Source organism: Hirundo rustica, chromosome 18 (assembly GCF_015227805.2).
Source record: "Hirundo rustica isolate bHirRus1 chromosome 18, bHirRus1.pri.v3, whole genome shotgun sequence".
NCBI classification, from domain to species: domain Eukaryota; kingdom Metazoa; phylum Chordata; class Aves; order Passeriformes; family Hirundinidae; genus Hirundo; species Hirundo rustica.
This window is the reverse complement of record NC_053467.1, coordinates 7501974-7526563: the sequence shown is the minus strand read 5'-3', so window position 1 is coordinate 7526563 and position 24590 is coordinate 7501974. Positions and strand designations below refer to the sequence as shown.

General features: G+C 39.9%; 1 protein-coding gene across 1 annotated transcript in view; it reads right to left on the bottom strand.

Moving 5' to 3' along the window:
- ANKFN1 (ankyrin repeat and fibronectin type III domain containing 1) overlaps positions 1-24590 on the bottom strand; it is a 74984-nt gene that overhangs the window by 47615 nt on the left and 2779 nt on the right. The window contains exons 2-4 of the mRNA XM_040081853.1: positions 16624-16758; positions 11747-11948; positions 4457-4667 (exon numbers count right to left, since the gene is read on the bottom strand). Of these exons, the coding sequence (XP_039937787.1) occupies positions 4457-4667; positions 11747-11932 (397 nt within the window). The 5' untranslated portion in view covers positions 11933-11948; positions 16624-16758. The remainder of the gene's footprint in view (positions 1-4456; positions 4668-11746; positions 11949-16623; positions 16759-24590) is intronic.

Sequence of the window (24590 nt, the reverse complement as noted above, 5' to 3'; positions counted from 1 at the left end):
CTGAACATCTATCACTCCAAGAGGACTGCAGCCACCATTTAATCGGACTCCTACCACCACCTTGACCTACAGGGTGTCAGGGTGTATTCTGAGTCTGTAAGTGTTTCTGTATTATTGCTCTTATTTTATTTTTCTATTGAATTGTGTTTCTGGTTTGGGATCTCACACTGGTTTGCTTTCAAGCTAGCACACACGTAAGGTCAAACTCTCATGCACTCTGCCTTCCAGATATTGTCCTGACATCAAGTGGATCAGAGCAGTGCCAATTTTACTGTTCAAAGATCCGGCCACTTAAATGACATTAACAACATGAAAAAAATGTTGGAAGTAGACCGAAATTGCATATCTGTTTTAAGTTGGAATATGAAAACCAAGCTAAAATAATAGCCTCTCTGACCTCTGCTTCAGCATAATATCATAAATTTACATACAAAAAAGAAGATTGTAGTGGTTACAAACATAATACATAAACTTCTACAAACAAGAGATCTGATTGGCAAAATAAGGAATTTTTTGTGTCTCAGGTCCATGGCTGGTAGAGAATGGATCTCTTTCCAGTTTTTTGTGCCATAGTTTTGTCCATGTGAGACTTAATTAGTCCTCTGACAGGCATTGAGTGGCTTGGCACATGGAGATTTTTTTCCTCCAGTGCTCAGAATAATTTTATTTTGATTTTAACAGTTCAGACTTTCTGTGTGAAGTACTGTGGGGTACATCAAGGTGAAAATGAAGATCACATGATTGCAAACTAGAATAGGTTTGATTTTAGCCCAAGTCCCTAAACAAGCCCCTGGAATACACATTGAAATGTGGCGAACCAAGCCCTATTTTCAGAGCTGCTCTTAGCCTAAAATTGTTCCATCTGCAGTTTAAAAAGTAGGACTTTGAAAGATGTTTAATTGAAAAGAAATGCACATGCTGATTTGGTGTTCAATATACAGGAAGTAGTGTACAAGAGAAGGAATTCTGAAGTCGCAGAAAATAACTCAGGTGTCTGGTGTTTTTGCAGAACAGTCTGAGACAGCCTTAATTTAAAGGGCCTGTTTTTACCAAGATCAGTGCCCTGGCACATGTGGTTTTCTTAGCAATTGTGGGGAATTGCTAAGTAGGGATAGGCAGGCTCTTGGTCGCCCCAGGTCTTTCACAGGAACAGCAGGAATCTTACATAGACTGAACCCATCTTTTACTTGCACTAGTCAGGAGCAGCAGACATTTCTGAAAAAATCAAACTGTACCATATAAAGCACCAAAACTCTGACAGTTTTCTGACACCAAAACACCACAGGAGCAAATTTGAATGTGCTGTTTCTAAACTAGGATCATATGAGACAAATTAGATTGGAAACCACCTTCTCTAGACTAATCCTCTTCAAAACAGGCTCAGCCAAGAGGTCAGACCAAGTTACTGAAGGCATTATCCAGTCTGGTCTTGAAAACTTCCCAGGTTGTACGGAGACAGTTCCACTGCTTCCCTGTCCTTATCGTGAAAAAGGTGTTTGTTTCACCCAGCTTGAACCTCTCATTTTAACTTTTGCCTCTGTCTCTCATAACAGTATGACAGCCAGAGTTTAGCAGAGTCTAAGAATAACCCTACTTATGTGAAAAGTGCCCTCGGATCTTTACAGCCACAAGAGAACAAAGAATTTGTCAACACTTCTGATGTCCAAAGGGTTGTTTTTGAAGAATGTTTGTCTCTAAGACTTTGCTTTCAGAAGCTGGCTTGAAGCCATCCGTCTTAAGTTTGATCATTCCTCATATGGACATCAGGGACATATGGCCAGGCTCCCTGGAACCTGCTGGTATCCTCAGAACTGTTGTTTACTGGGAGGCCAGAGGTGATAGGGTTTCCTGGATCCATACCTACAATAAACATGCAACACATCTGATAGCACAACAGGACTGAGAAAGGAGATTTTATGTGCCAGAGTTTCAGGTGGTTGAGAATTGGCATTGGTTCAAGTTCTCACTAAGGAGCTGGCCCTATCTGTTTAATCAAGGTTCAGATCCACATTTGTGGAGTCCTGGAAACGTGTCCAATCAGCCAGTGGGAATTTTAATCTTATTTTTATTTGGGTTCACACGAGCAAACCAAACCATCAGTATATAATGAATAATAGTAACTGAAAAGATAACACTTTATCTTCTCCCCAACTAAATTAATATTTTAAATGACGTACTCTCTGATCTTAGTTACTTTTTTTAAGACGTTGGGTTCCTGTTGAGATTTATACAATCTGAGTTCCATGTGGAGATGAAGATCATAGTTTTAGTTTCTATTGCTTTATCTGCTGCTGTTCCAGGCAGAAATCCAGGTGATACAGATGGAAGCTATCTGTCCTCCAGATCCTTTTTTCTACAGAGTTAGGTTAAAGGCTATAATGAGATTTCAGCTGGATCACTACAGCTAATATATACAGTGGAAGAGCAAAGGTTTTCTGTGAAGGAAGCGTTTTGTGTGCACTCGGAATGAGGAATTCCTCTATTTCGCTTTCTCCCAGCTCTGTGCATCTGTCTTGTATACTTCTAATCACATTAAGAGATGCTGTGTCCAGTCCCAAAATGGGGTGAGTCAGGATTTTACTATCTCATTCAGTCTGCTGAAGTCTTGCTCAATTTCCCACCACAGAGAAATGAAAATGCTCCTGCTGGGTGCTGGATTATGTTCCTGCAGCCCTGAGATGATACAAACAGGATTTAATTTGAACAGGGTTGGTTGGGTATAGAAATCAGAGCAGAAAGTCTGGAGAAAATAGAAAGTGACTGCCAGCAGTTCCACAAGAGTGAAACCACACAAAAAAGATGTTGTGAACCTTTGTTTTGAGGGCTGAAAATAACTTTTTGCATTTTGCTCTCAAACAGCCACTGCAAATCCTTCAGGTAAGAAACCCAAGCAAAATGATCATTCGCTTTTTACTGAGAATGTTTCATCCATTATTTCAATCAGAAAAACTAAAAATCAAGATAAGTGAAGTGGAAATTTGGTGGGTATATTTTGAAATGGAAATGAGGTGGTTATATATTCATATTCTCTGTGTTCATAGGCATGTTTGCATTAATTACAGGAAATGAATACTAATTTATGATTGCCCCTGCTTGCCATCAGACTGCATTTATTTACAGATGAGGTCAATGAAAAATTAGTTTAGTATTTTTTACTGCTGTTTAGAACACTCAAGACTGTGTTTTCCTCTAGATTTGTCATGGTTAATGAATGTTGCTTCAGCAGTCAATCATGTACTCTAAATGCTGTCACACTTTTTTTTTAAAGCCTCAGTCATGAACCATGACAGAAAAATAAACAAATAAATATAAAACTAAAAAACTCTTTTCACTGAGCAGCTACACTATGCAAAAATCTCCAGGGAAGGTTAAAGGAGGCCAGAATAAATGATAATATAAGTGCTGTGGATATAGAAAAGCAATAAAGGTGTACCAACACTGAGGGTCTGGCAAAAAAACTCAACATGCACATGCACACACACTCTCCAGTGAAAAAACTGGCAATGTTAGTAGCCTCAAGGTGCAATTTCCTGGAGCACTGAGATTGACATGCCAGCACTAAATGTTGTTAATTTAACTAACTTCAAATTAATGGCAGAGTCTGCAGTGGCCGAACCCCTCAAACACAGTCTCATTATAGCCTTGCTGGGAATGTCCTAAATATAGGCATTGACAGTTTAAAACAAATTCTCTTACATCGAGGTATTTTTAGACCCACGTAAGGCGTCAGAGTTTGTGTCATGGTATATGGTTGATTAATTGGGTTGGTAAGTCACCCTCCAACCCACAAACTGGGCATAAAAAGGCCCATGAAGGGATACAAAGAAGTTTTATAACTACAATATGTAGTTATAAGCAATATTGGTATTCCAGTAAAGTGAGAAGGTCTGTTTTGTGTTTAGGTTTTCTCTGATTCTGTAGAACTTTGAAATTCTCATTTAAATAGGATTTTAGGCCATTTGAAGACCAGTGGTAAGGGGTCTGTGGGGAATGGAAATAATAGATTTCAATACAACTGGCCTCCTGAAGGCAGCAGAGGCAAAATCAAAAGGATAATCAAAATAAAGCAAAGTCTAGACAACCTATCATCCTTTCATTTTTGATAACAAACTCTACATTTCAGACCATGATCTTTGAATCCCTGAGTTCCTGTTGCCATATTTTTAAAGATTTTTTTTTCTCAAATTTGCTATTAAAGCAGCTGCTCCAGTGTTAATCACATTAGAAGCTCAACCTGATTCATTAGTTGGTGTATCTAAGGAGAACAAAAAAGATCTACTGAGCATATATTCAAAGAGCAAATATTGCTGAAAATATCCTCGAGCACTCTTGTTATAATCATATAATCTTATGATAAAACCAGGCAATTTTTGTGTGTCCTGTAATTGATTTTCCCTAACAGCGGAATTGATCTCGTACACGCAATTATCTAAGTCAATTTGTGTTCTTTACTTACAGTGCGGGCTTTCCTTTGCCCCCACGTGTAGAAGGGTCCTGGCAATGGGGACATTGTTTGTCAAAATGGCAATATCCAAAGGAGTGAGTCCCTCGCTGTTTGGTGTGTTCAGGTCCAGTTCCTCCAGTGTGTATTGATAAAGAAGAATCTGAACAGCATCCAGGTCCTGCTGCTCTACGGCCTCAAACATGGCTTCATTGCACTGGAAATTCTGTATGTCAATAAAGACAGAAGTTTAGTAAAACTTTTTATATGTTAGTGCTTTAAAAATGGAGAAAATTAGTGTTTTGTGAGATTGCTCCTTCAAAATAAAATATTGCTCCTTCAGCCCCAACTTACGCTCAGCTTGAAGCATGGCAAATGTTTGCAGCAGAATTAAGCTTGGTCTACCCCTGGAGTGCTTGAAATTGCTTCAGGTCTGTGGGATTTTTCAAGTGAGATTCAAACCCATATGAAACAAACACATTCTTCTTTAGACATCTGTCCTGTAATCAAACTTTATAAGCAACATTATGTTTGCAGTGTGAAACTGGATGATACACCACAATTTTGGCAGAGCCTTGGACTACTGAGTTTTTCAAACTCAAACTCAAATTTTCAAGTAGAAAACTACAATCAGGTGATGAAAATCCAAACAAGCAATTCTGCAGAAACCCCCTCCCAGTTCCAATGTGAGCCAGCGTGTTCATTCTACACCTTGGTTATTTCTAGGTGCGTGTATTACTGCATTCAATTGTAACAAGAAGAAATTTTGAAATTTATAGGCCTTAAAAACAGAAGTAAAAATGAGACCGAAAAAATGGACTGTCCGTGTGCATGTCTGAGCAGCAGAGAGCACAATCAGCCAAACCCAAGAACTTTCATGGCACCAAGTCTGAGCAGGGAGAACCACTGAACCTTTTCCTTACCAATGTCAAGGAGATAAAAGAATGGCACAATACAAAGGCCCCCGTTGTTTCATAATTGAGCTGGGGAGAAGCAGGTGCAGGAGAGTAGCAGGGCCTGCAGGTTTCTTTTATGAGAACATCCTTCTGGAGCCTGCAGTAATGACTAGTTGTTTGCCAAGATTCTTTAACATTTTCTCCCAGCGTCCCATCGCCATAATTACCCAATAGGGTTTTTCCCTCTTTGGAATGAATTAGCAGGAGCAAGAGGCCCAGCAAGGCAAGGAGGGCTCAGAGCACAGATTCAGATACGCAGTGTAAACCAGCTCCCTGTGTCCCAAAACCACAGGGAGGGAGCACTGAGAAAATTCTCATCACAGAATGCACTCTTTCTTCTATGAAATAAGTACTGAATTGAAACCGTCTTCTACTGTGATTAGAAGTTAACAGTTCTACCACAAAACTTAATTTTCTTTTTTAAATTGATATCGTTTTGTTGGGCATATCCATGTCCAAGTTTGCTCTCAGTGAAACAACGTTGACCTAGTGGAACATCTTTTTGTCTCCTCATAAAACACATGGATTAAAGGTTTCCAAGCAGTTCTGGAAACTGCAGTCCCCAGCTCCTCCTTGGAATTTGATCAGTTCTACAGGATCTTTTTCTCAATGTGCTTGAAGTTAAGAGTGTCTTCAGAAATTTTCAGGCCTGACAGGGATCTTCTGGTTTACTCTGAGCATGTGAAATACTGGTACCACACTAAGAAATTGCAAAGGTGATGTTACCTAAAGGTTTTAGTGTAGACCCCATCTGTGCTGAATATTGAGGATGAGCAGAACAGGAGGACAAATGTACATAAGATGCCTTTTACCCCAAACTGCCAATATAAAGAAATGAGATATTTATATTAAGATGACAATCTAAGGATGAGCTGAGCTATGCATCAATAAAGCAAATCTGGGTCGGTAGTGCTGACTTGGGAATCTACCTTGTGGACACTGAAGTACAAAACAGCTTATGCTAGAGAAATACTTTTTTCTGTAGGTTTCCATGCAAAATAAAAGATATGACTTAAACATAGCTGTTAGTCATGGAGCTCTGTCACATTCTTGGGTTTAGACTTTCCTCCAGATGGTGAGATTCAGGTTTAATTTCATAATCAAATATTTAGGCCACACTCCAGGGTTGGTATAAGGTAAAAATTTGAGAAAAAGGGACAGCTGAATGGCAAGCAGCTCTATTTATCATTCTTTTTTACCCCCTCTGTTCAAGATAAAAATTGTTTGTAAGGACATACACTGTCATTAGGCAGAGTGTGTGTCCAGAAAATTTTAGAAAGGAAGACAGCACATATTTCTCTTATTAAGAGAGAACTTTAAAAATGTCAGAAAATTTTACTGCAATGCAGGAATATTTCTTATCATTCCAGTAGCTCCACAGCAGCTCCTTTGCTGTCTTGCTCATGTAACACCTTTATAATCTTGGTATCAGAGACCTTATGCTTATTCTGGTGTTTTACCCATACCCTGAAGAGATGAAGTGGTCTTGCTAGAGATCAAAAGAATGTTAAGTAATTATAATTACAAAATATTTTAATTATTGGTATGATACTTCTGTATGTCTTCAGCTCCACTCAACTGTGATACTGATTTAACAGCTGTATGTCACTGTATTGTGCATTCAAAATTAACATACAGAGAGCAATGATGTTTAAACTAGAGAGGGAAAAGGAAAGCTGTGCTCTTCACTCTATAAGACTTCATTATTATGATGCAGAATTGTGAACTTTTTTCCATGGAAATTATTAGAAATGTAAAATCAGAAAATCAAAGAATGTTTTGGGCTTGGAGGGATCTTAAAGATCAACTTGTGCCAGCAACCTGCCACAGACAGGGACACCTTCCACTGGAAATGCATTCACCAGTTCTTCCATGTCAGCATTCTAAACAGCATTAATTTCATCGCTGTTAATGTCCATTTCAAATTCTTTTCCTACTGTTATTTGAACTTTCTCTACAGTGTTGTTTATGGGAATACAGAATAATTATGCTTCAGAATCATCTGCATTTTGATCCAGTCAGAAAACAAGCAAAAGCATATTACTCTTGTAACTGATCACAGCTATGAAAATCTACATATTTAGCAGTGAATTAATCAAGAGCATATTACAAGGGGAATTGGTTGAAGGAAACGGAATGACTGCATTGGTCTGCATTTCTTTTAGTTAAGTCCAATTTTGGAAACAGTCTGGGAGCAGAACAGAAAGGTAAAGCTGATGATGTTACTGAGTGAAAGGCTGTGGTGCTCACTCAAGGCAGGAAGGTAGTTATTTCTCTCTTCACATTTTCCCTTCTGTGGCACTGGGTACACATATGGTTTTCCCTTTTTTAAAAACCAGAATAAGTGATACTCTTTTAATTGGCTTTACGTATGTGCACAAAAGTTAAATGAGTTAGCATTTGTAGAGGGCTCCCCTAAGTGCTCAGTATCATTATTTGGCTTTAATTCCAATTTTGTGAGAAACTCAGGAAATCTTGTACTACGTCTCCCTAATCTTCTTCCATTATATAAACCAAAAATTCATTATTACATGATAATAAAAGAGAGATGGCTATCTTCACTATTATAGCTGTAATTAGCCCAAATTATGGCTGGCATAAACATTTGGTCCTTTTTAAAGATACAAACACACACACATACCCTTAAGAGATTTTACCTATCTGTCAGATTGCTGTAGAATTACTTAAAACTTTTGATTTAAATTGGAGTTTTTGATTCAGTTATCACAATTTCAACCTGCCAGTGTGCCTTTGAAAATGCATCTTCGAGCTTCTGCTTGCCAAGTGAAATAACTGAAGTATTTGGGAAATTTTGCCCCTAAGTAAGTTGTTGAGCAGAATCTAAGCACACGTTTAAGTTAATTTGTTGTAAATGCTCATGCCAACTGACCTGCTGGTAAGAGTGTTTCACCAAAAGGGAAAAAAATAAAAGGAAATTTCTATTTCTTCATTTCATTAGAAATCTGATTGAAAAAGCTGCACTGATTTAAATGAGAATCGGGGCATGAATATTATAAGCTACTTCATCCAATCCAAACAACTGTAAGACCAAATTGCAAATATCAGGTTTTCCAAATGAGCAATTCAGACACAAGAAATAGGCTGAAATACAAATCAGTGGGAGCTGTGATGTGGCCTTTCTAAATGGTCACGTGTGCATCCCTCATCCGTAGCAGAGCACATCAAATTGTGCTAGACAGTCAAAAAGCATCGTAGAGAGGCAGCAAAATATCCATTGCGTCTTCACCCCTGCCAGTGAACTGCCCTGTTTGGAAGTCTGGATCCACCCCAGCTCTCCAAGTGCAGAAAAACATTCTATGCACCTGACCAACTTTTCCCCAACTATTTGCTTTCACGCAGAAAAAAGAAATACATTTGAAAATGATAACAGTTTTCTGTAAAAAGCTTATCACATTCCATGTAGAAGACTCTCCAGTATTGCAGCATTTTTCAGACTTCTGCAGCTCAGGGATAAGAAATCCAAACAGGTATAAGGAGTAATATCTTGAGACCGCAGTGCTCTATTTTAGTCCAGCAGGTATAGACACAAATACCAGCAAGAGTATTCTGCTTTTTGCCATAATTTACCTTTATTAGATAACTTTCTTCTTCTCTGAAAGGACAAAAGCAATAAATTCAAAGAGAAACTGAATCATATATAGGGTGAAGTTTAGGAGCAGTTTTTACATTGCTTTTTCCTTGACTCAGTCCTGAGGCCTCTAATCATTAGCTGGACAGCTGTGCTATGTGATTAATTTATTTAGGTGTTACTGTGATGCACAAATGTATATACTGAAAAGAACTACAGTATTGCTTTGCAGTAAGTAATAACCATGTTCCAGTAAGTGATTCAGTGCCAGAGTGTTTAGAAATGCAATCTTATGTAGCTTAATTAAAATGAAGTGCCCCTTTCAAGCTATTTGCTCTAAGTTTGACTGAAAAAGTCCACTATGTACTACTGGAGTTGGAAAAAGTGGTAAAGTAGTTTCTGCAAAGACTTGTTTTGATAAACATGAGTTCAAGAATAAAGCTATTTTGAGACATTGCTATGTCTGCAGCAAGACAACAATTTACTGAATGGAAAGTGTTGCACAGCAAGAGAGAGTGGAAAGAAAACTCTTCACTAGCCAAAGCTGAAAGAAAACAAATTCTAACTAATGTTGTTCACTTTTCTGGAGACATGATTTTATTCCTTGACTTAGCTCAGTGGCACAGAAACTCAATGATTAGAAAATACATGAGCTATCAACCTGACCTGGAATATTTCCACCCCTTCATTAATGGCTTTCTTGCTGTTTATTTCTAGGGAAAACTGGGGAAACGACAAGCAGAATGGACAGAACAAAATCTCTCGACTTCAGTGGGAGTCTATTCACTGCCCATTGTGGACAGACTCAGACCCCAGACTGGTGATACCTACAGATTCCTCTGCTGGGTGTTTGTCACTGACAGAAGCTGTGACACTCTCATGACAGTGCAGTGGGCTGGAGGAGCAAAGTTAGCACAGGTACATCTGTGTCCCATTGATTCCCCATCCACACAACATAAAATCAAGACTCCTAATGATGATGACTGATGGTGTACTCCCACTGCTGACAGATGCAGAGTGAAAAGGGACAGAACTGAGATTGTAATTTATTGCCTCAGGCTTAGCGGCGGACTTGGCCCCCAGTAGCAGTGCTCTGCTCCTCTATCCTTTGGCTCAGCTCATTGGCAATTTCTCTTCTTATTAGTTAAGTATGACAGAAGAGCCCGTGTTTGAAGAAATATGTAATCTAAAGTGTGTATTTAGATAAACACTGGTCAGAAGATATGCTCACAGACTAGCATTCATTCAGCCTACATGTCAGTCTGCTCTGGCATGTCCTCAGTGCTGGTTTATCCTCCTCCTTCACTCTCTCAGTCACACTCGAGCTTGCAATTAAAAAAAAAAAAAAAAAAAAGACAAGATAAAGTAGCGGCTAAAAAAATTCATCTAAAGAATCTTTCTCCACAGTTCATACTTTGTGACCTCAATTCAAATCATCCCTCCAAAGTGAAAAGCATTTGGAAAACCACAGCCTCAAAAGCACAGCAGCTGGCTACCATGAAAAGGCTGCTCTCCAGCTCACAAGCCTTGTTTGAATTTCGGGCTTCTCTTATGAAACAAGAATCTATTGGTTCTAGAAGAGCTGAGAGGAAGCAGCCATGGTCCCCTGCTTCCTTCAGGTCATGGTCTGTCTTCACAGGAGAGAGAAAGCAGTCTCCACAGGTCATGCAAGGGTTCTCTTGACTTCAAGAAAGCATGATCCTAGGGGACAGTGTCAGCTAATTGAATTAAAAATAATTTCCAATTCTCTCACTGATTCATATACTACGTCTCTTACATAACATGTGAGTGTTAAAGGAGTCTAGAGTGTCCTTTTTTCTTCTGACAAAATGTAGTATTTTTGTTATCTGGCCCAGCCATACTCTGAGTTTAGTCCTGCATTGCTCTAAGCATCGGATCCAGTGCAGCAGAGTACTGGTTCCAAGGGGCATCTCCTGGTGCATTCACAGACTGTCATTAGTCTTTGCTCTTCAGAAGTGGAGACAAACTCTTTCCCTCAAAATAATTCAGAGGAGAAGTTGAAGAATGTGTTTGTTTTTCCTACTTAGGAAAAAGTGGGATTTATTTTGTTTCGGCAATATCAACAAGCAGGTTCATCTTCCTCCAACAAAAAGAAAATATTCTTTTGTATGCTGAATTTCAATGCAAGTTGTAAGCTGTTATTTCAGAGATGAAGTCCATTCCCCAAAGTGTGTGCAGGAGCCCTTGTGAGGGTTAATTCCAGCTGGTGTTTCTATATTTTACTGTGCTGGTACCAGAGTGCATGGCTGGGATTTGGTTGGCCAGACTCCTTCGTGTGTGATCTCTTTCTTCCATAGTCTTATCTACTGACCATCACCACAGTCTGGGAACAGCCTTGCATTTAGCTGTCATGTCTGAAAGTTCTACTTGCTCTGTCATTTGGAAAAGGGGGAATTTCTGTTAAAGCCATCTTCACTTTTTTCAAAATACTTTTTATTCTTTTCTTGTAAGAGAAAGGCTTGCATCTATAGATTTAACTCATGTTTTGTCATGTAAGTGCCAAGTTACAACCTTACTCCTAAAATAAAACATCATCACTTGAGTAGGTAGCCTATCTTTACCCCTCAAGAAGGTCAAACTCTGTTTTGACAAAGGATCATAAACATTAAGGCTGGGAAGAACATACGGCACTCGTCAGGGAACAAAGCGAGGCGATGAGGATTGTACAGATTAAAAGCCAGTTGAAAAGGGACATTAATGGAGAGTGAATTGGGGGTGTGCTGGGGATCAGGCAGTTACCAGGGAGGCCTTGCGGAGGCTGAGGCGGTCGGAGCGGGCTCTGAAATAGGCTTCATCAAAGGACGTGTGGCTGCCCTTCAGCTTCTCCGACAGGTTCCGGTACAGCCGCTTGGCAGCGTTGGGCGACGATGGCATGCTGTGCTTCTTGCTCTGCAGGAGGCTTAAGTTGTGCATTTGCTGGGTCATTCTCAGCCAGGGTTTTCTAGAAGGAAAACAGCAGCCATTTAGTGAGGTTCTGCCGCACCAACATCATTGATCAGAAGCGCGTCGCTGGAACACACAGTGTGAGGCTGCTGTGGCTAAAATCACTTTCACGGTTTCTGGACACACAGAGGCATGCTTGGGGGTTTGCAGCGGCAAATTTATGGAATTAGACTCATGGATATCTATGGGGACGGAGAATTAAAGATGGAAAAATAAAACAGAGCACCCCAAAATTATTTGCTAATTTGTACGAAGAGGAAGGGTTTCAATTAATGAGGGAAACAATGTTTTTGCAGGGTCAGTTTTGGTAGTACAGGTTCCAGAAAAAAATGACACCCAAAAGTAAATGTTGCTGTGGACAGTTTCATACTGAGTGTCTTCTTCCTCTTGTAGTGGGCAGACACTCGTTGTGTCTATTACTTCATCCTGCTCTGTGTTTGCCCTGTCCATTTAGAGTACAAACCCTTCCAAGAGGGACTGCTGCCTGTCTTTGGCTGCCTCACCTAATCTGATTTGCATATTATCTCATAATTAAACAATACTTTCTATGCTCTATCATTAATTTTTCCATATTATGAAAATTGAATTAATATTTAACTCTGGAAATCTGTTACATGGAAATAATTTTGCCTTTCTGTAGGGAAACTAAGAATCCGATTTGACCCAACTGCAAGCGTAGGAAACTATCCCTATGGATTTCTAAGTGACAAGGTGACAAAAATGAACCATTTCTTCTCATTTTCCTTTTCCCCTGACAAGAGTGTATCTACACATCTATAAGGTAGAATGCCTCTCTAAGAGACTTTACAGTTGTAATAGTAAACCTGGCCACCCTTTCAAGACTATCTTTTCTGGAACTAATCTTTCTCTTTTTTTTGATACAAATTCTTTTTTGTTCTCATGGTCTTGGCCTTCTTCTGAGAAAATTGGATGGCAGGACCAGACTTTAATGACTATTTCCAGTAAAAGCATTCTTTGCTAAACACTCAACCTGCTGCTGAGGCTGGTTTTGGCAGGTATTTGTTCTTAAGATTAAAGACAACACCCAGGTCCCCTAAGCTTTCTACATCTTCCATTCTCACTGTACACTGTGGTAAGCAGACACCCTGAGCAGAAAAGTATCTTATTACAAATAATTTCACATATTCTCCATCCTGCCAGGGTATTGAAGAGAGACCAAGTCTCTGAAGGAAGAGAGACAGAGTTGACACAATTGTCATATGGGATGAACAGACTTTGTTACACTAGAAGAACAGTGTGTGCAATCAGAAGGGAATTATGTGAGCTGCACCCCTGAAATAGATGTGCAATTGTGGAGATGATATCTCTGGGACTCAGGAGGCAGAAATACTGCAAGGATATTGGATTTTCTCTGAGTTTCTGGAGTAAACTGATTATCCGCCTCCCACTTTTCTATGTCATTAGTATTTTAAAGAAACTCAGCAAGTTACCAGATTTAATAATAATTTAATTCTCAGTTATGTAGAGAAACACTTACAGTTTCTGTTAGTACATAGTGCTACAGATTGTCCCACATAAATTTCTCCCTTTCCCACTGTTTTCAAGAACTTCTTCTTTTCTTCAATAAAGTATGGGTCAAAACACAGACCCAAATAGTGAATAAAAATAGGCTAGGAAGGGCCATAGGCATGTTTATAATGGAAGTTTCAATTTCCCAAAATAATTTCATTCCAAGACTACAAGTTTTGGATACCAAATACCACACAATTGTGAACTCAGGACAGAAAGAACAGTTTGCATTTGCCACAAAAACCTAACTCCCCTCAAGATGAGGACAGAGAAGAGTAGACCCAACCAACTCTTAATTCAAAGGCAGGTCAGCCCACTGCACTGTGTCTGCTTTGGGATTGTGTTTTTTTATTTGAAAAGCAACAGGCTCAGCACGTCACAGTGGCACAGGAGAGGTTACAAGGTTCATGAAGCCAATATGGGAATTTACTGAGGGGCTGTGTAGCTATTTAGTAAGTATACATTAAATAAATCAGGAACATGTACTTAGTAGGATTTCTCCTATTGTGGTATTAGTTAAACAAAACAAGAATGCCTGTTATTAAAGCTACAAGGCTTATGTCTCTATCAGTGTTGTCTAGGCTGATAAAGTCCTCCCTCTTCTCTCTAGACCAAACTACCTGCTTGCTGACTTTAATACTTTCAAGGATTTAAACAATTACAAAGAAATGGAATTTTGCCAGCCTGGCTCCAAAAAAGTCACATCTCTTCTCCAGCCTTCACTAATGCGGGAAGTGCATTTGTCTCCATCTCCTTAAACTCAGTTGCCCAGATGTTTTTCACAGAAACTCTTGAAAGGTATCAAATAAAATCTTTCCTTGAGAAGGCAGAATTTGTTTCCAGAATCCCAAATTTCTACAGAGAACAGTTTGAGAGCAGCATTTTCTTTTATGAGAAAATACTGAGTTCTTTTATGAGAAAAAAAAATGAGCAAGTAAAGGAGAAGAACCTGTCAGTTTTTGGACAGCTTTCCAAGAAATCAAAGTCTTTGGGAGACGTGTTCTAGAGACACATCTCCCAATACACATTCAAAACTCGAACAGTTGGCAGGGCTGTTTTCTCTCTTTCAATGTGTCCACTTGTAAAAAGAAACTGCAGTTTCTCTTACAGCATTCCAGAGTACTGGTGTGGGCTTTGAACCAAAGCAAATTTAGGCATCACTGGGGTGCTAATCTATGTCACCAACCCAGAAAATCTCAGAGCAGTTAACTACCAAGTCTGTTTCCCGTGGCACGGGTTACTGCTCTTATGGACTGTGACTAAACATAATTTGACTCCAGATATTACAGTTCCTTGGTGTTGCTGGAGTCCTTTCCACCTTGATCTGGTCAATGAGCCAGGATTTATCCATTCAGAAGGAAACAGCATTGTGTTAGTAACCCCCTAAACAATGATTTCCGAGGGCAGTAACCACAGCGTGCCCTTGCCACACATGGAAACTTTGTCAGTAAAGAGCCAGAGCAGATCCCAGGTCTGACACTGATGGAAGAAAACAGAATCTTTTATAATCTCATCAATGTTTCTGTGAAGTCAAGAGCAGGTGAATCTATAGAGAAGCTAAGTAAACACTCTTGAAACTGCAGCTATTCAACAATAAAACAGATGGCATCTCTGCTATCCACACAGAATTGGTGAATCACAAATGACTTGAAACATAGATATGTTCCCTGTATACTCACCATCAATATCCCAAACAAGTGCAGGGAATAAATGTGGAGCAATAAAGTAATAGCTGAAATGACATGATGCAAACAAGCTGCATTTTTTAACCAGTGTACTGAAACAGTAAAATGCAAAATGCTACTGCAGATTATCATACTTACTGCCTTTCCTAGTCACATACAAGGTATGAAATGAAAAAAAAAAAAAAGGTAAGTTGCATATTCTGGAAAACTTTCTGGAAGTGGCACCTTATTAGGCTGTAGAAATGGCTCATGACAGAGCAATGGGAATGAGATCAGGCAAAATTGTGGGTGAAAAGCATAACAAGAAATAAGGAGAAGAGACAGCTTGATTCACATGATTCTGTGATGGAAAGCACAGGGATTTTTGAATGCTGACTTTTTTTACAGACATGAACAATTTAATGAGAGCAGTTTTAGCCTCCTTCAAAAAAATATTAATTTGATTTCTTTTACAACCATATCCTTGCCTCAACAATCCGGTGAAGACCTGAAATGTGCATTGTCTTGATTGAAACAACAAATCCCCCAGCTGAAATGTACTTAGCCTGAGGATGTGTCATTGTCAGAAGTAAAATTGTTACAGCACATGGAAGACTAATAATTTAGAAAGAGGAGATGTGCAGAACAGCCCCGTTTGAGATTTTCACCTATGGAAGCCTCTGCACAAAACTGACATGGGTTGGGGTGACAATAAGGACATCTCTGTATGGTTTGGAGTAGCCCTGTGTGATTTAACTGGCATCCCCACAGCAAGATGAGCACAGCACCTGGTGTTACTGAGAAGGGCAGGACTAGAGAAAATAACAACAGCAGCTCCCCTTATAACGAGTCATATTAACAGCAGTTTGCATTTCCTAGAATAAAAGAGCACAAAAGTCTTGCAGCAGATCTCTGTGGTAACAGTTACTGCCCTGCCCTGGAAATACCCCGCAAACCAGTCTGTGTGACTGTCACTGTGCTATAGCACGAACCAAACCAGGGACCAAGGTCTCCTAAAACACATTTCATGCTGCATAACCTGCAGCTTTATCTTTGTGATTGGATTTCTACTTGCACCTAAGCACTGAAGTAACCATTTTATTCCCCATCACCAAGGTCCTTTAAAAGCCAAATTCAAATATGAAAGAATATAAAATAGTTCCTTTACAAAAGCTTTGTGTTTTCTTCCTTTTTAATTGTTAAATACTGACCTAATATTCATGTCCCTTAAAAACATATAGAAGAGAGAGAAAAAGAAATACCTAAATTATAGATCACTCTCTTGTCTGTGGCACATATCTGCTACACTCTATAGACAGGTGCACTGGTAAGGGCACAGCATAGCTGTAAAAGCATTCTCTTAGGAATTTAGGAAAACACAACAGCTGAGAAACCACTCAACACTGTATGTTTATGAAGAAATCATACTTGAAACTATTAATTAGGAATATGTGCATTAAAGAGTTAAATTTGACTTACCAGCTTAGGCTATCCAGGGTAAAATGTGAACAAGTTGCTGATAATTGTCCACTCTCTTCCTTCAATGAATCACATTAGCTTTGCTGTCTCTGCTGGCTCAGCCTCTGGGCAGAATGAGTAAATCTCTTCCTTACACTGCATGAATGATCAGATATGAAAAAGCCTATTACTAGTAATTACTGAAGTCCAAGATAGCTGCTAAAACCTCAGAGCAGAACAGTATTTAAAGCAAGTAGTGTTGTATCACAGGTAAATTGTTTGGTGCCTTAACTCTGTCCCAGTTACCTGTGCAGCTGTAGGAGTGACTAATATGTGAAGCCTCCATGTGAGAGATGCCATGACTCCTGTGTGCTTTTAGCTCGTTGTAGCCTTTAAAATTGATCAGCAGCACAGCGCGCAAGTAGAAAAAATAATTACAGCCAGCGTAAACAAAACTGTGATTGCAGTTATTTTGCCATGAAGCATGAGCAAAAAGACATTAATGCAGCCATCCTCAAGCAGTTGGTTTTATGCTGAAACTGTGAGAGGAAGGGGAAGAAAATCAGAGTGCAGCAGTGCTTGTTGCATGTGATGTATTGTTTCTACTTTCTCCAAGCAAGCTACCACTACAGCAGTCTGCAATCACAGCAACAAAAGCAGCAGCCATGGTCGTAGCTGTGGGACATCTGCAGCATCACTGGAAAGCTCCCAGCCTGAACAGGTTACACCTCTAAAAGATTATTAAACAAAATAACAAAATCATACTCTACAGTTGTTTCAGCTAAAGCACATCCTGTAATGTCTGCCTTAGGAGCTTCCAAAACAGTAGAACAGTGATATTTCAAAATCCCATTTTTTTATTATAGGGAGGGGGGGAAAAAAAAAAAAGGCAGCAAACGGTGGAACCCACAGAAACCCACAAAAATGTTACAAAGTCAAATGTGGAACATTTCAAATACCCATATACAGAATTCTAAAAACAGCAAAGGTGACAATCAAGGATAAACACCAACCTAGAAAATTGTTATCCTTCTACAGAGTCCACTGGGTTAAATTCATGCAACCAGAACACTCCAGTGCAACATCAGATAATAAAAACAGAACCAAAACACACCAATTCCTGGTCATAGTCAGTGAGCATTAATATCTACAGAAAGTGTATTTTGGATTGTTTTTAAGAAGATACCAGAGCTATTCTTACCACCTACTGTTTTTTTTCCCCCTGGTTTTATTCAGACACAATACTTGATTTTTGGAAAATGTTGGAAACCTCCCAAAATCTGTTGATCAGCCTGATTCTCTCACACTTCAAACCTCAGCTAAGGATGCTGTGCCTCATACTCAAGGGCATCCTTTTAGCTGAAGCTAAAATGTAGTCCTGGGCCTGATGTTTGTACGCCACGGAACTTGAAGTTAATCTGTATATTTTAAACCAGTCTAGATCTGGATCAAAGAATTCTTTGAGGGGTTTTCTATCAGCACATGTGTGTGCCTGTGCACGTGTGCGTAAGCATGCACACAGATCTATTTCCAGGGCATAATGAAAATATCAAATGCAAATAGATACATGCTTTGCTGCAGCAGAGAATTGCGAAATGCCATTACAATATTCTATGGACGACGTTCGTTCTCCTGTACCATGAAAATCACAGGCCCTCTGTGTACAGGATTCCCTCTTTTGTTCGACCCTTCCAAGGATCATTAGTCAGAGAGCTGACTGAGGTCACTGCTCCTTGCCAACAGGAGGAATTTGGAAATCTTTCGAAAACCACCAAATACCTCTCTAACACTGAGATACTATCTGGGAAAAAGCATGCTGAAAATCTGAAATGTCTAAATCAGTTAAAAATAAATGTAAGTCTAACAACTCAATTTTCAGTGCTGTTCTAAATAGGGATGATTTTTCTGAGTCAAAATCCCCAGTTAAGTTTTTTTTTGGTCTGTATAGGCCTCATCTGTGGAACTCACTTATAAAGGAATTCTTAATTTCCAGCTGTTTTCAGAGGAAAAACATAAAGTGAATTTGCAGAAATTAGTCTATTCCTAAACATTTTCTAGCACTTTCTCATTGTGTTTCAATACTTCTATCTTCTGCTTTCTCCCTTCAGCTTGGTGGAAGCAGCCCTTTTACAATTGCCATTTCAATTTTTTAAATGCTTAGTCCTTTTTCTACCCAAACAGTATTTAGTACAATAGTAAAATTCAAGCTGTTTTCTTGCCCAAGCCTAGTTCTTATGACATACAATTAGCTTTTTTGTATCAAGAAAATACCTTTTTAATCTTTTTGACCCATGGATATAAATTCATAATTAACATGTTCAAAAGCCAGAAGACACAAAACAATGCTCAGTATGGTAAAAGGAGTAATCATGCACTTAGCAAATGATAGAGAATGAAATTGTTAAAAATGATTACTGAATGTTTACAAATAACTGTGAGAGGCACCTACATGCAGTTGTGGAAATGAAGACTAAAAGACCTACAGAAACAACCCCCTGGGTTTGTGATGAAACACGTGGAAGCAGATCCTTTAGTCTGATCTCCTGCAGAAACCTGCCCGTCCTCAGCCTTTGATGCTTCCATTAGAGGACACAGAAGTCATCCCGTTATTATTGCACTGGCATTCCACTCTCCCCAGCTACACCGAGCGTTTTGCTGGCTGTACTTACGCTGCTGACTTCAACTATTGTGACAGGTTTCCTTCCACGATTGATGGGTCTGAAAGTTCCCTACCTGCAGCACACAAGGAGAGCTGATCCCACAAGCTGCTGCTGTTCTTAGTGCCGCTAAACCTGCGCCTTTTTGCGAAGATGTACATTTAGTGGCACACTTTTGTTCAGAGAGGCCACCCAAGTTGGCTGGTTCAGCGACACAGTCCCCCAAACCTTCACCCCGTGTTGCTCTCTCTTTACACACCACGCGTGTTTTCAGCCTGGTGTCGGCCATCACCTCTGTTTAGAAAGTTCCGTTTGTTCCTCCCGGAGATTGGCACGTCTCCGGGGTGAGGAGCTCCGTGCACGGGCTCGGTTTCGCGCTCTCCATCCATCGATAGGTGGCAGCGTCCCCCCAGTTCTCCCGGCCCCGGCGCGGTCCCCGGCGCGGCGGCCGCAGGGATGGCTTTGTCCCCGGACCTCGTCCGAACCTGTCCTTGCGGCCGCCGTGCCAGCGGCCAGCATGTGCTCCGTGCTCAGAACCCGGCCCGCGTTTCGCACCGCATGCGCCGTGTTCGTGAAAAACATTTGGGTTTCCCCGCTAGAAACTGGGTGGGAAGTTTGGAGGGAAGAAACGCACGTGGAGCCTGGCTTTACTTGCAAATAAGTCAGTGGCAAAGCTGTTGCCATCATAAGAGCCAAAGCTGCATTTTCGACTGTTAATCCCACTAAAAGAACGAATATTGCTCAAATATCAGATCTCCATCTGCTGTTGCAGCAATGGAGCCGGGCGGGCTGGATACCTGGGGATGGGATCTCCACCCCCTCCCAAAGTAACACACCTAACTCTGTCTGGCACCTGTATGCACTGTCATTTGAAAAATCCAAGGGTAGTTAAAGTGACTCTTCTCCTTGAAACAAGATAATGGAGTGGGCTTTTTCATACTGTCAAAACTATTCAGTGGGAAAGGTGAAATAAAAACCAAATCCAAAGAAACACATTAAAGTGTATGTTTCTTTGTCCCCACTCTCATTTTTTTCTTGCACATTTTTATACACATAAGGCACTGTAGTAAATTCCAGCTCTGGTTTGGCAATTCCCACCTCTCTGGCTCCTTGTTTATCTATCATCTTTCACACATACCCCTTTGCCAATTTGTTTATTCTCTGTCCTCTTCCCGGGTTTCTTGTGTTTCTTCAGGGACACTGAATTGAGTCTTACTGTTTCACTAGTTACTTTAGCCAGTGTTCTTGATCCAAATCCATAGCAAATAACCTATTATCCACAGAGACGCAGAAGTATTCAGTATGCTTATAAAAAAGACAAGTATTTCCCAGTTGATCAACCACAGACATAATCAAACTTGAAAAACTTTGAAATAGTGAGTGAAGCAAAAATAACTGTGTTTGGGCTAAGCTTAGAAAATAATTTTCCCAAGTATTCTGAAATATCTGAGGCAACGTGATGTAAGTGACCAAATGGAACTGGGCTTGGCAGCCCTGGCTCCCCCAGGCTTCCCCTGCAGCATCTCCCAGCACACGGTCCTGTGAGCCCAGCCTGGAGTCTGGCACACCCAGGCTCTGCTGCAGGGCTGAAGCTGCCAGATGCACCAGAGCCTGGGGCTTGCAGACTCCCACTTCCAGAGGAAAGATGCAGAGGGGAGGAGTTCTCAGCTTTGTGGCAGCTGTGGACTTGCTGCTTGTATTTCAGAATGTGGTTTTAAATGAGCTAGCAGAAACTCAGAACAGTTTGATCAGAATTCTTTAAAGATGGCATGTTTTTCATACAGTCACAGTGGCTTTTTTAACCCCCTGATAGTCTTTTTACTTGGAAAATTCCTGAGGAGAATAATTCCTGGCTGCAGTGGAATAGAATCGGGCCTGGGCTGTCAGAGCTACAAAACTACTGGGTCATTTGGGATCCTTTGGAGTGTAAATTAAGGTAAACAGAAATAAAATAGTATAAGAACTCCATCAGAGCCCCAAAGCCCTTCCTGTTTGAACCAAGGAATCAAAGAGCTGCTGCTGTTACCTGTCAAGAGGTGTGCACCAACTCTGACTGTTGGGGATACTGCTCTATTGCAAAACCAGTGCAGAGCAGAGCTCTTTGCTGATGGTTCTTGCAGTTGTTCCCGAGATTAGGAACACCCCCCCGAATCTGTGCAAACACATCCAGCTGCAGGAAGCCCATAAATGTACATGAGGCCATTGGATGTGTCTGAAGATGCTGCTGTTCCTCAGAAACAAATTACCCATCTGAACATCATGGAAATAATGAAGTTGTCAGCGACAACAGGCGGCTGTGATGTTTTGTCAGCCTCCTGTTGATTATGTTATTTAGTCAGACACTCCAGATAGAGATAATTTATGCCATGTATTGTTTAGCCATGACTACTCCCAGCTGCACTACATTTAATTCAAGTTACACCAGAACATTTTACAAACAGAAATTAACAGGCTTTTCATAACTGGCAATTTCTAGATTAGGAGGGAATAAAGAAAAAAACAGAATTTACCAAAGTTGGGCATGAAACAAAGCTGAACAGAGGTAGACACACTTCATCCCAGAGAAGCATCTTTTTTTTAAGCTAAAGACATTTTGAGGCTTGTGACACAGTCTTTAAAAAGACCAAAAAGAACATGCAAATATATAGATAGGTGTCATTGCAACTTTTGTATGATTGTACAAAAGTTTGTATGTCATTGCAAATTTTGTATGATTTTATTAATATAAAGCCTGTTTCTGAAGATTGATCTCCCTTTTCTTCAAAACTTGTATAAGAGCATCTATTATAAAGTACTACACAAGTGCCATTATTTTTCATACTGAATAAAGAACTTTGATAACAGAGGAACAACTTCCTGCTGTTCTGTGAACCCCAAGCACTGTTTATTTCACTAAGCAGATACTCCTTAAAGAGCAGCTTGTTTGTCCTGATAAAAGCAGAAGTCTGTTTATGGGCAATGACTTTAACATATCAAAATCAGACATTTAAAAAGAAACACATACACAAAACCAACAACAACCCCCCACCAAACAAACCACAAAAATCCCACAGTAAGGTACCATTTCAGGAAAACTTGGTTACTGAGGACAAAGAGTAGGAAGAGAGGGGCTGTTTCCAAAGGATAACATTTACCTGGGGAGAAGAATTTGTCCAGATCCTGATGGAGACAGATTGTCCTAGATAACAACAACTCAAACCAAGAGCCCATTTGCCTGTGTTATCAGAGGGAGAACCACAAGGAGCTCTGTCTCCCTGGACCAGCTTTTGTGAATAGCCCTGGAGGTCATCTTTGCTATAGGGAAGCAGCCTGCTGCCTGGCAGCAGAATTTTCCACAAGTTGGAATTCATACTGCAGTCATTTGGTCTGATGTGGCTGTTCATTTGTATTTGAGTTTAAATGAAAATAACTCCGAGGAATTCCAAACCAATGCATCACAGGAGCAATGCAAAAACCCAAACAGAATAGAAGTGATTGCTGTGAAGTAATTCTAGATTTGCTGGTGCCATTCTTTTTCACAATCAGTTCAAATGAACATTTAAACATTCGTTTTTTTGCTGAGAAGTTATGATAACTTCAGATTATGAAGATTTAAGGTTTACCACAGAGGCAATGCACACGGACGTAACAGTTTTTGTTAAAAAAACCTTTTTATACTTTAGAGAGACAAGCACATATGATTGTTTATCCTTTACAAGAGGTGTGGGGCACAGCAAAATCAGTGGCTAAATTCAAAATATGGGATTCTTCTTTCCTAAAGTGCAACATTTCAATAAAAGTGAAATTAAAATGTAAGAAGTGCAACCAAATATTTTGTGTTTAGAACATAGTACACCTTTGACATACTTTACCAAAAATCATTCCTTTTTTGCTGTAGTGGATGGTTTTAAAAACTGTAGTAGTGAGAATAGCAGTTCACGAAAATATCTTGTCACTTTTCTTAAGCTCTAACCCGATGAATCTGTTCCTTCTCAATTAGTCATGCCAGCCTCTCACTGAGCAATAAACATCACTACTTGGCCTTGCTGTGTTGCCACAAGTCCCTTCTCCACCACACAAACAAGATCAGAATACAAAGTGATAATTGCTCCCTAATGAGCACGCACTTTTTGGATTCATTTAGTTCACAGCCTCTCTTCGCATTTCTCTCTCTTCATCACATCTGAACTAATGCATCTACCAACTCCAAAGATGAGAAATTAATCTGAAATAAACTCCTCCTTTTCATGGTTGGTTGCAGCATGACTTGCTCTGTTTTCCAGCTGGCCAAAGGAAATCTGACTCAGGCTATAAAATTGTGGGCTTTATCCCCCATATTCAAACTCTGACTTAGCAAAGTCCTTGGAAAACAACTATCAGGCCGATTCTTCAGGAGGAATTGTGGTAGAGGCCAAATCCTGACGTGTTGGCAGAAGTCCATGAACTTCCATCCTGTTCACAGACCCTCTGGGACGTGCTTTTCTCCTTCCCACTCACTCTCAAATCAGAAAGAACAATGTTGGTTAAAAGGGGCAGGAGGTGCTTAGAGCACACAGCAGGACTCTGGCACGTGCTCAGATCCACCGTGGGTGGGAAAACTCAAGGCCAGGGCTGGTTCAGTCTCAGGACCTTTTGTTCATCAAATCAAGGTAAAGCACTTGTTAGTCCTAGAACAGAGATATGGACTGGGGAAACCTTTGAGATATCAAACTCACCTGTCCTAAGAGTTCCCTGTATCATGTTACACGCAGAAAATTGAAAATATTAAAACTTAACTTCCAAATCTATAGAACCCCAACTCCCCAACAGCTTATTATAAATAACTACTTCCTATGTTTTATAAATGAGGTACTTCAAAAGTGTTTGTACATCACCATCCAGTTATTACATTCATTAGTGCTGTCACAGGAGACAGATGGGGAATATAATTTGCTGCTGTGTTAAAAGATTGAATATGGATTTGGAAACAAGGACTCCTGGTCCAATGAAACAACACTCCCTGCAGCCAGAAGTGCTGATCTGATTTCAGCTGAATTGTGTTAATAAATATTTGTAAAACCAGGCAGCTTAGGTGGCTTAATTAAGAAAGCACTTGCTTTTCACCTTTAGTAATTAATTTCCTTCAGGGTCAGCATTTGGTGGTCTTACAGATATTGCTCAAACTTCTACACACTTTGAGATGATTAATGATTTCTGTTCTGGAAAATTATGAGGTGCTATAAGGAAAAATTAACTGTTTTCACACAATATGAAACCTCTCACTGAGAACCTTTTCTCTGCCTTTTTTTAAAAAAAATATTTATTTTTTTTTAAAGGGGCATGGTCTATATGAATGTGTGTGTCACAGAAAAC